Source organism: Thunnus albacares, chromosome 21, assembly GCF_914725855.1.
Source record: "Thunnus albacares chromosome 21, fThuAlb1.1, whole genome shotgun sequence".
Lineage (NCBI taxonomy): Eukaryota > Metazoa > Chordata > Actinopteri > Scombriformes > Scombridae > Thunnus > Thunnus albacares.
Genome location: NC_058126.1, coordinates 14,042,478 through 14,054,718, shown reverse-complemented (window position 1 = coordinate 14,054,718; position 12,241 = coordinate 14,042,478). Strand labels below are relative to the sequence as shown.

Sequence of the window (12,241 nt, the reverse complement as noted above, 5' to 3'; positions counted from 1 at the left end):
AGGATCTTTAAATATCTCCTCAGTTGGAGCAAGATGAAGGAACTGCACAAAATCTCTCTGTGTGTGAGGCTGCATGGTTTCCCTTTTCATTAAGGCTGGTGAGATAGTATGTGATTTATACCCATCTGTTTTATGTCGTTCCAGCCCATATCCCATTTACACTCCTCTAGAGCTGAGTCCATACTGATAAATGAGAAGAAACAAGAGAGAGACAAGTGCAAAGAAAGGGAAAGAATGACAGAGAAGACACAGGATGCTGAGATAGAAAGAAAGAACAAAAGGATGGGATGAACATATAGAGGCCAAACATTTATATCAGAGAAAGAACTGCTTGTGCAGTCTTTAATATTTGACTGTAATGAATAAATCCAAGGAAAAAATGCCTAGTGGTTGAGCAAGTTATGTGGAATGTGGGTTAGGCCTTCTGCTTTTGATACGTTCTCCCCTCTGTGCTAACTTTTTGTTTTGCTGTCAGACAGTGAATTCTCCTTTTGCCTCTCTAATGGATTTTTGTGGAGGTGATGGACAAAAAAATCTGAAGAGGAAAGGAGAGGAGCGCAGCATATTACAAACTGCTGATGCCCCCAAAATATCACGCTTTCACCGTTATTAAAACTCATCCATCAAGCCAACTAATCCAATCAATAGTGCCTGAGAAGGCTGCCACACTGATAATGCAATTTCCACATTACTAATCTACTGGCTTGCTTTCATAGGATTTCAATTATTCCAGATTTAGTTTGTGTGCTCACCGTTCACGCAAGCAACACACTGATTCTTTTAAATACTTTAACATGTGAAATTATACAGAGAAACCACTGAAATCAGTTTATTCATATATAATTTGTATTCTGTCAATAGTAAGGGGGTTATAGATAAAAGCTTGACTGCCAATGTTTATGACATTGATTTTTGGATAATAGCAGCAGGCACCAAAGCAATTCAAACTCAATCTAATGTCTAATACGCCTATCATTCTGCCCCTTTCAGAGGGTAAAATAGTGTTTAAGGAGAAAGCCAGTTCACATATAATCCTAAATACGGCAGGCCCTGTCACCTGCTGTGTCACAGTACACTTAGCCCGCCTGTGTGGGTGAGTTGTGGCTGGTGCGTATAATGGTACACACACAGACACACACACATAGCTTGTGGGTTAATAAAGTAGCAGCAGTCGTCACACAGACAGGAACTTTCTATTAGAGCTCAGGCAACCAGGCGGCTCCATCCACGGCACTTTATCAAGCCATCAGTCACATCCAGTGAATGCATGAACGCGCGTGTGTGAGAGCCTGTGCATGTGACTGAGACAAAAAGATATGGAAACTGTCATGGGGTAAAGAAAGAAGGTATCAGAGAGATGGAGGGGGGGCCAGGTGAAGGGAAAAAGCAGAGTAAGAGATGAAAGATTGAAGCTGGAACTAGGGATCAGCGGTGACAAACGATCAGGATATTTCTGTCCTCATGCATTGATGAATGTTGCCCTCAGCAGCAGGTGAATTAGGCAGCCGTAATGAGAATGGGAGTAATTGACCTGTCTCCATCCTGTAAAGTGCTATGCCTACTTAAAAGTCCCTAATCTGGTCTGAGAAACAATGGGCCCTATTAACTAGAATATCCTGCTGGTAATTAATGCAGAGAAATGTGTATTAATAGAAAAACCCCACAGTGAGGAGTGCAGGGCTATGGAGATATCATGAAATTGAGAGGTAGACAAAGGATAAACGAAGGAGCGCAGAGCGAGGGAGAAAGTGCGGTGTGAACTAAAGGTCAGGAGAGCGTCAATGCTAGAGTGAAGTAAAAGAGAAAAATCTGTCACAAGAAAGAAAATAATAAGCCGGGACATATAATTTAACTGTAAGTTGGTTCATATAAAACTGGAGGACATGCTCACCGATGAACGCCACTGTTGCACATGACAATGTGTGTGGCTCCCAGACGCGAGCAGAGCTCAGAGGCCACAGTGAGCAGCCCCACTCCAGAAGCCCCGCAGGCGGTGTACTGGCAGGCAGCAGTGCGGCGACAACTGATAAAACTCTCCATCAGACGGTAGAGCTCCTCCAGAGCATTAAGGGGACGCATCAGCTGGGCAGAAAAAGAGAAAGAGAGGTTAGTGCAGGATCCAATGATGCAAAAAAAACACTGCATAAAAAGAGTAGCTTTGCAGATTATGAGGTGGCTGTAGTCCTCTGTAAAGTAGCTGCCTACTGAGAAAACATGTTCATGTCAGCTTCCTTGTGGTAATTACAGATAAGCGCATATTAATCTATAGATGACATAAGCAGCACCAATGTATTGCAAATCAAAGCTTTACTATGTATTCTAGAGCTGCAATGATTAGTCAATTAATCAGTTAGTTGGTAACTATTAAATTAATCAACCAATTATTCTGATAATCGACTAATTGCTTTAAAGCATTTTTTTAAGAAATGTCCAAAGTCTCTGGTTCCAGCTTGTCAAACGTGATTTTTTTTTTAAAACTCTTACTTGACAGTAAACTGAATATCTGTACGTTGCGGACAAAACAAGACATTTTAGGTTGCATCTTGGGCTGTGATAAACAGTGATTGACATTTCTCACCATTTTTTGACATTTTATAGACCAAACAACTTATCAATTAATTGAGAAAATAATAATGAAAATAATCCATGGTTGCAACCCTAATATACTCACACTAGTACAGTCAATGCCACTTTCTAAAAGTAAACAGGTATCTGCTGCAGCTCTTTTATGCTTGATCTTACATGATATCAGTTGATGTTAGGTTTGTAGCCTTGTTTTACATGCGTAAGCACTTCCACGCTGCAACAATGAGATCTAATCCCACTCCTCATTTTTTTCCATGATGTCATGAATGCAGCATGAAGCTTTGTGAGGCTGTTCTTACCTTATCTATGAGGGCAGCTTTGGGTGCAGAGCTGGGAGGCATGTTGGACTGATCCAGGTAGAAAGCCCTGAGGGAGAAACAACAGTTCACCCTATGGAGTCGTTCAAACTGGGAGTAATGTGAGACAAAACTCTGTCTATTAAGCAGTGAGATACTGCAGTAGACATCCATTTAACAATCATACAAGAGTTGTCTTTTATTTAGTGGTTCAATTGCTTAAAAACGTTCTCTTCTCTGCACCATTAGGTCATCAGGAGCACTGGCTGCCTTTCTGGGAAAAGTAGGCCACCTGCTCATTATGGAGCTCAACCATCTGACTATCAATCATGAGAGTAACTTAGGCACAGCTCAGCAGAAGCACAGACTAAGCATCTCTTGTCCTGGGCATCGCTCCAACTGCCATTGCCTCATTCATTCATGGAGTACAGCTGATTCTGTGCTATTTCCTGTTTCTCCACTGGAGGCAGCACTGGCCTGGTGTCTTTATGGAGACAAAAGAGGATGAATGCCGCAATGAGTCCATCTGAGGTGGAGTGCTACTGATGCAAACTCAGCAGTCTGTGACTCCATCAAATCTCAGTAATCCAGCAGGGTGCTAAAAATAGGTACACTACACCACATTAAACCCCTTGTAATAAAATCACATACTCCATTACTTCTTGCTGGAAGGAATAATAATCCACAACACACAGTCACCCATATAGCACACACTGCTGAAAACTACACATATGATGCAATTCTAAGAGATGCAGTAAGAAGACTTTGAGGGAGGGAGGCTGTTTACAAAAAGCTCATTCATCTGTATTCATTCTGCTATTAAGTGAATAAAATCAGGCCAAGGAGGCATTCATTATGACTGTGGTATTTCTGCCTGAAATTAATGAAATTAAAGGTATACTATGCAGGATTTGACGGTTGGTGTTTGTAAACACATAGCATTCAAAGTTGGCCCCTCCTCCCCAGCTCAATCGGCAAGTGTGTGTGTGAGAGAGAGAGTGAGACAGAGAAAACAGCAATGATTGAGCGAGCTAGAGAGTGAATGAACAGAGGGAGCTGTGAATCAAATATATAAAACATTATTTTCTGATTGTTTCACTGTGGTAACCTTCTAAAGCACAAATAAACACACCCACACATCCACACAACCCTGCGGCAAGGTGCTGTATTGCCAGATTTTGTGTGAATGCAGAGCTTCATCCTGTCCACTGTGGCCTCTCTGCTCTGCCTGTGTGTGTAGCTAAGCCCTACCCTCAGTCAAGTAGACACACAGACCTGCAGCTCTTTGTACATTCATGACACAGAGACAGAGAGCAGAGCGGAGCAGAGGAGAGAGACGGAGACGGTGATGTAACCTGGTCACGATGCTATGAGTCCCAACCTCAGTTACCACAATAACCACAGTTATTGGCTGGGGGCTACACACCCATCGCCCAAAGGTTGACGCCCAGAAGCATCAAGACCACAGCAAAATAATAAGAAAATACAGGCAGAGAGCAAGGTCTCTGTAGATAAATACACCGCCACACACCTCTAGTGGGTCATAAGTGATAATTGAGAGGGGTTAGTTTTGTATGAGTCTATACATTGTCTTTTTTTTTAGGAAAATCCTGCATAGTACACCTTTAATTAATCAGAGCAGAGTTAACACATCCACGATTCAAGACTTTATAGTGATTATAAACCAACCACGTTGACATGAAAAGTCATCGAGAACACGCACACATACATGCGCACACAAACACACACTCACATCAAAGTGTACAGTGTAGTAAAGACACAAGCACCCACTCAGGGCACAAGTATTTATATATATACCACAAGGCCTTGATTCCACCATATTACACTTACCACTTATTTAGGCTAAGGAGGCTCATATCTAAGCAAATGTTTTATACTTCCAACAGCATGGTGCCTTTTCACTTTACCCCTAAACATAAGTGTGACACCTCATTCACATAACACACATTTATTGTGAGATACAGATGAGCAACCTGCCCGTTTTATAGCTTCACTTGTCGAAGGATTCCAAGTATTTAATCCCTACCCGGCAAATTAACCTTGTGGCGTGCGCAACTAAATGACTATGAGCAGAGTTTGCTGAGGGTTCAGATGGAGCTAACAGCCCATGTAATTGGTTCAAGATGGCCTTATCATTCAAAAGATGCTCACGATACTCTGGAAATAATACAGCGCTTCTGCAGTGAATGCACACCTCCTCAGCTGGTCTCATAAAGAGCATGTATAACTAGCATAATTGCCACAACTGCTGAATAGTCTGTGTGAGGTGTAACAGGCCAGTGTTTTGTTTCACTGACTGTTTAAAGCTTTAAATAGTTGATTTCCTCATTAAAGTTCCTACACTTAAAACCTGGCATCCACATTGTATCTGCATACGTGTATTTGTGAGTGCACACGTACTCGTCTGTGTGTGGGTGTATGGCGTTTAAGGCCTGGGTTCTGTGGAAAAACAAACCGCTGCAGTAAATGAAAGTTACACCCAACAGTCTCCAAACAAAACATCATTTTCTTAACAGGTCAAACAAACAGAGAGAGGAGGGATTCAGTGGAGCGACAAAATGCTGTGAAACACAACAACACTAAAGAAAAGTTTATTGGAAGTCACAACCGTGCTCTGAAACAGAACCTATTCAGACTATTACAGCAGGTACGGCCTGTCTGTCTACCTCAGCTGTGAGTCCTTTCATCCTTGTCTTGTTTATCAGTCAACTGCTCAGACTTTTGTCTTAAAGGTCTTTGATAAAATCTGTCTGAGAGGAGACATCTGCTGTACAAGCGTCCAACTCTTCTTCATCTGCACAAATTTGTTTATCTGTTTTAGACTAAATAAAAGCACATCATTGTCTTGCTCTTGCACACATCTCTAGCAGAACCAAGGTCAAAATACCCACTGATTATCTCATCCACTGGCTATAAGGGTTGTTCTAAAAATACCATTGACCACAGCTTGAGGAACACGGCTGACTCTCCTGGAGGTCTCTAATGACAAAATAATAGCAGTCAGACTGCGATTGATGTGTGGTTTAAAGATAACCTGCATTACATCTTCTGAGCTGATGATGTTTTTTTTGTCAGAGGTTTAGAAACCAAATACCTTCAAAACATTTATAAAGAATGAAAAATGAAATTTCAAGCCCACACACAGCGTGCAAACACATCACTGTGTGGCTAAGAACGCATTACATACACATTATATATAAGGTCAAAATCCACTGGGTGTCTATTATTTCTTTTCCCATCTACAGTTGCTCTCAGGTTTAAGCCCCTATGGTCTCATAGTGCCTGAACTGTAGCTGCCCTGCGTTAATGGGAGGACATTGAAGGCCCCCGCAGGCTTTTGCACAACCTTGTTACAATTCTTGTCTTACCCACTGGCATTCTTCAACATAAAAGTTAAAAAAAATAACAGCTTCTCTAGTTTATTCTCAAGTTTTTCAGAGGAATCAAAACTCCAACCCACCATCTCTCTGACAGCACAGTGCGTATAACAGAAAAATGTTAGTGACTGTGTGTTTTCGATCCATCTGTTTCTTCTCTCTTAAGAGAATTTCCCCTGTTCATATTTTTTACCATAGGTGAAGTCTTTCTGCAATAACCAGACCTACTCCGACCACACACACACACACACACACACACCCAGCCAATATGTTTTACATGAGGCTCTAATGGAGGATTTGGCTGCAGGCCAAAGATGACCGGCTCTGTGTGTAGCTGGTTGTATTTCATTGGGCCTATGAGAATACTTAATTCTCTTTGTTTCTGCTTCCTTCATGACAATAGGACACTCGAGGCCCTTTACAGCTCAGGAGCATTAGTAGTCAGCTGCAGCATCAAAGAAGAAGGATCTGAGGCACAGATGTTTTCAGCAGCGTGGGAATGGGCACATTAGTATGACATCCTCCATTCAGAAAGTACAAAAGAAACAAAAATTATCCCCAAAATACCTTGAGCGAGAAGTATTTCAAATATAACTGTTGAGCGGTCTTCAGTGGATCATGTTTCATACGCGTTCACCCACAAGGACATAAGTAAAGTGTCCGGGATTTATGACATTCAATGTGTGTGAACTAGCAGAGGTGAATGCTGGTCTATGTAAATCACTCACACTGCCATGATGAATGACACTCACCGTTATTAAATCCCCCGCAAACCCCTGCAGTGTTTGGCAGAGCTGCCTAGGGGCTAATGAGGGCTTCCAGGAGCCCTTGCACACCACACAGTAATGCTTCTGCATTGACACCAACAAGACGGTGTGCGTAAGTGTGCTGGAGGTCATTTCCTTATCCTGCGCCTCCTTCCTATTTACACTTCCTGTCAAATATTTATGACCAGCTATATGTCAACCATAGCTTGATATGGACGCACATACCAGCAGGAAAAGCCTCAAAACTGACCAAGGAAATGCTGATTTACTAAGTTTATGTAGGTGACAATGGCATGTTTTTTGGTTTAATAATGCAGAACAAACACAAATGACTGAAAATTCATTATTTCACATATATGCTGCAATTTAAATCACTGATAAGATAACCATCTTTCAAAGTCATTAGTGTCAGTCAAGCCCAGGAAACAAATGTCCGGTCCTTGACACCAAAAAGCCGATTAGTATTAATGGGGTCTTTGTGTCAAAGCCGGCTGAAGACATATTATCATCAAATCATTGTCACCGAGGACACAAATGCAGTTACGCATTATAATGCAAGAATGGCTTTAAATGGCGAGCAAATTTATGACTCTTGCGCTGCTCAATGCAAAGTATCCTTGGCTTCTTGTAACGGTGATATTTTTAAACTCTCATAGACTGCTAAAGAGATGAGTCAAGGTCTTTTTTACAATATCAAGCATCAAGCATTCCATTCAATGACATAATCAAAGAGAAATGATAAATGGAAGCACGTCTCTGATGCTCAGCCTTATTCGGCTTTATAAACAGGGGTTCAGTGCACACTATCTGGAGCAGAACGAAGCCCCGCCACCTTCCTCAGTGCTCTAGTGATTTGGGACTCCCTTCGCTGGTGCAAAGACGCTAGCGTTTTCATCACTTCTTCAGCTGTTAGAACAAAGAGAGAAGAAAGCTCACTTCTGTTTCAGAAAATATATGACCAAAGTTGCCATTTCGTCCCTTCTGCTGCTAGGAGAATATTCATAATCAATTATGCTAAGAAACATCCAACAAGCCAATAAGCTGTATTTTTATCAATGAGAGAAACTTCTCAGGTTACAGATGCAGCCATTAGAGAAATCTCAGTTTTCGCAAATTTGCTGCACTGTTGCATTATTGTTACTCCATCCTGAAGAGCAATTGTTTGAGAAGCTTACAACACTAATGCATGTCAAACGGAAGATGTGGGAACTCTCTGCAGTAGCTATTGCTCTATTAATCACTGCTGTGTATCCTTGCCCCAGGGAGGAAGAGAAATACCATCAATTACATGTAGCAACAGTTAGAGATTTGTAGTGCTTTTTTGATGTTCAGCAAAGTGGTGGGATTCATGTCTGCTTGCTGCACAACTTGAAGTGATGTCACACTATCTATCAGTCTCGTCCTTTGTGCATATTTTGTGGAGGTGTCCTTGGAGAGCAAATGACACAAATAATCCAAAGCCAGCAGTAAGAGAGATTTTGTTAATGCTCATGTTTCTGTGCGTAGGAATGTAAGCAGAAGTGGATATACTCTGTGTTCTAATCCATGTATATAAAACTAACAAAGCCTAACCTGAGTCATCGGTCATTCCTTGATCAAGTAGTTGCATTAATCATCTTTTGTTGTACACGTGGCACTTCTACCAGCGTATTTACACTCCAAACAATAGGTCACGTCTGAACAAGAGTGAGAGGATTGATCTCTGCTCCAGCTACAGGGGAACAGAGATAAAGGAAGGACTGAGGGAACTGGCTCCCGTGTTGAAATCGACACTCTGACCTGCAATAATCATCAAGCATTTTTGCTTAATCAAGACAAACTGCGCTGCAGCGGTGTGATTGCCGATTCCCTGCTGCTGCTGCTGCTAGAAGAGCAAAGAGAATGAGCACAAATTACTTGCACTGTGTGGTGATGACCGATGACTGTTTAACTAACAAAGCATGAGATACAAGAGCCTGTAACAATGATATATAGTATTTGTTGAACAATGCTATACATCCCAGCTTATCTTTCAGCCACCACATCATCATTATATGTCAGGCAGTGTAGGATCTTATATCCACATAAATCAACTGTTTTTTTTATCAAAGGGACATGTACTATAAGATGTGGAAATTTCAAAACTGCTTTGTGACACAGTGCAACATTAAACATTTACCCACTACTGCCAAATTTCAATTAGATAGAAAAGCCAAATGCATACAGTACACATTTTCTGTCTCTCCACATTTATCTGCAACAACAATATATGGACATGATACGCATATGTTTCACCTGCAGACACATGCTGGACTTTCTCTTTTACTCTTCCACACTGCTGTATGTGTATCTACCATGCACCTCCAATCAATTGCAAGTGAGCATGCAAGAGGAAAAGCTAATTCCCTCCTGAACATTCCTGTCAATAAAAGCAAAATGAGATGAAACCAAAAGCCTGCAATAATCTCTCCCATTGAATAATACATCCGCAGACTGTTCTGGTTCTCCTCTCCACTCTGCCCTCTTCCAACCAACCCACTCTTGCACACTCTCCCCCTCACCCCATTATCTCTATCCCTCTTCTGAAATCCCTTCCATCTCTCCATCCTGCTCTGGCTATCTATATTCCCCTTTCAATTTCCCCTCTTCCATCCTCACTGTGTCCTAAAGGAAAAGACGTTTTCTGTTCAGAACATGTTCTTTCCTCCTTTTTTTTCTTGCCGCCACTTACTTATAGAGAGGAAGAAGTGGAGAGAAAATGTTATACATCTACGGTACACATTCATCTCACAATTTGTGACAGAAAAATAAATGAGAGACAATTACTTTATCCCCTCTGTTAAGCCCAACAATGTGTTCCTGCTTTGGCAAGAGGAGAAACCTGCAGGATATTTTAAGAAAACAACAAGGCTACGACAAAGGAAACTGTCAGTTTGGGTTTCAAAACTCTTCTACCAAAATGTACATGTCAGCTGAGGTGGTTCATAAAAGTTTGAAAACGTGAGTGCGTGTTCTGGCTTTATATGCCGCTGACTCCTTTGGGACCAGGCATGTGCTTGTGATTTGGCCCGTGAGCGTATGTTTTGCGGAGGACTTGAGTGACTTCATCAGGAGCTACGGGTTTGCTCGGATCATACTGTATGTTGTTGTGGGTACGGAAAGCGTAAGCCAGAGACAGAGAGGCTGCTGGGAAATCTTACATGGGTATCACTGACTGTTCGTGACTGCTCTGAAATTAGATAATGCCCGCAATGCACGCTGGCAAAGGCGTTGGTGGAGGAACATAAGACAAAAACAAGGGAAGCAAGCTTTCTTCTTGCTTTTGAATTTAATATGATATGCACAAATACTCGCACACACAAATAGGATTTACGGAAAAGCATATTTATTCTTGACAGGATCGTCCATAACATAATGAGCAACTGTCTTCTTCCTTAATTTAATTGATTTAAATCATCCAAATTACGGTATTTGTACAGTAAGAGAAAATGATAGTATTCATTCTCAACACTATTACTTCACCACGTGCAATGTTGATAGGTAGATAATTCAATTGCAACTCCTAACGAACAATATCTCAGGGGTCTAAAATGCACGTGGGGGTCTTAGGTGGAATGGGAGTCTGTTTAATGGGTTGTCAACATGAAAATGTTTGAGAATCTCAGCCACGCAGTTCATTCAGTTCAATATTGCGTGTGCTGGGTTGTTTCTATCTGTCAGTCAGCTACTGGCTCCGGCCCACAGTGTGGGTTTAACCCAACACTGCCGTGGCCGGGCTCCAAGGATAACGAGGTGCCTGGGGTTGGAACGCTGCAATGGAGAGAGGAGTGACATCACAGCCTGGTCTGTGGTCAGCCCAAAGACACATGGCAGCCGGCGAAAGAAAACTACTGGTGCTATTACAAAGAGAGACAGACACTGTATTCACTGCCTGTTGAAAAGCAGCTGGGAATATTTACTTTACTACAATTGATACAAGGAAATATTCTGGGTGGGAGCAAAGAAACATGTTTCTGGTGCAAGTAGCCTGCTAAAGTTTTGTTAGTGTTCATCATATTATTCCACGTGCACATGAATGACTCACTAGCAAAGTTCAATTAAAGTGCTACAGTATTTAGAGGGATGTGGAGAACTCTACAGCTAAAATGATAAGCCAATGTATCGATAAATCCATCAACAAATAATTAATCAGCAACTTTTTTGATAATCAATTCATCATTTCAGTTATTTGTCAAGCAAAAATCTCAAACTTTTGCTGGTTCCAGCTTCTCAAATGTGATGATTGTTGTTTTTCTTTGTCATATATGTTAGTAAAGTGAATATTTTTGGGTTTTGGACTGTTGGTCGGACAAAACAAGCAATTTGAATATGTATTTCTGACAATTTATAGACAAACAATTAATCAAGAAGATTATTTATGATGTAAATAATAGTTAGTTGCAGCCTTAAATAACTCACCATCATCCATATGCTTTGCACTGTCTTTGCCTTGTATGAGATATTCAGTTCTCACGGTTTCTGTTCAGCAACTTCCTGCTGGTATGTGCAACACCAGCATAGATTGCGAAAAACTTTTACTCCTTTCAAGAATCTTTCCTTACATATGTAAAGTCAATGCCAACTGATTAAACCCACTGGACTTTACTATACACACAGTGGGAGAGGGCTGATTAGATTTAGACTGAAATCATCTACAATTCTGGGCTACAACAGGTTTTGCTGACAGAGGGATTGAGTCTACCTGAGAAGAGCAAAGTCTCCAACTGTTTCACTCTGGTTGGTTTTCTGAAGCACACAGTCTATCCACATGCCTACCCAGCACCCCTAATGCTCCCCAAATCACCAGTCTCACTCGCTTGCCTGTCAGTGAACATCTGCTCCGTGTTACTGCTGGAGCCTCTGCTGTCAATTCAATTATATCTTTCTGTACGGGTCAAACTGTGCAGATATGTACAGTACACGTGCACACATACAAAAACACTGAATTACATGGCTGAACTCCAGTAAAGCTATATATATATATATATATATGTGTGTGTTTTTACAATTACACCGCATATAAATTTGTTAAGATGATGTCTTGTTAAAAGGTGCTGTAGACACCCTAACACATGTGTGCACATAATACACTATACCCCTCCCTGTGGTATCTTAATTAGAACGGCAGTGACATTTTGAGAGATGGAACATGAAGCCTGTTATCTACACTGGAGTC

At 41.3% G+C, this 12,241-nt stretch overlaps 1 protein-coding gene across 1 annotated transcript in view; it reads right to left on the bottom strand.

Moving 5' to 3' along the window:
• The window catches only part of prex2 (phosphatidylinositol-3,4,5-trisphosphate-dependent Rac exchange factor 2), a 95,155-nt gene that overhangs the window by 7,921 nt on the left and 74,993 nt on the right, over nucleotides 1-12,241 (bottom strand). Inside the window, exons 38-39 of the mRNA XM_044339479.1 lie at nucleotides 2,886-2,952; nucleotides 1,892-2,082 (exon numbers count right to left, since the gene is read on the bottom strand). Of these exons, the coding sequence (XP_044195414.1) occupies nucleotides 1,892-2,082; nucleotides 2,886-2,952 (258 nt within the window). The remainder of the gene's footprint in view (nucleotides 1-1,891; nucleotides 2,083-2,885; nucleotides 2,953-12,241) is intronic.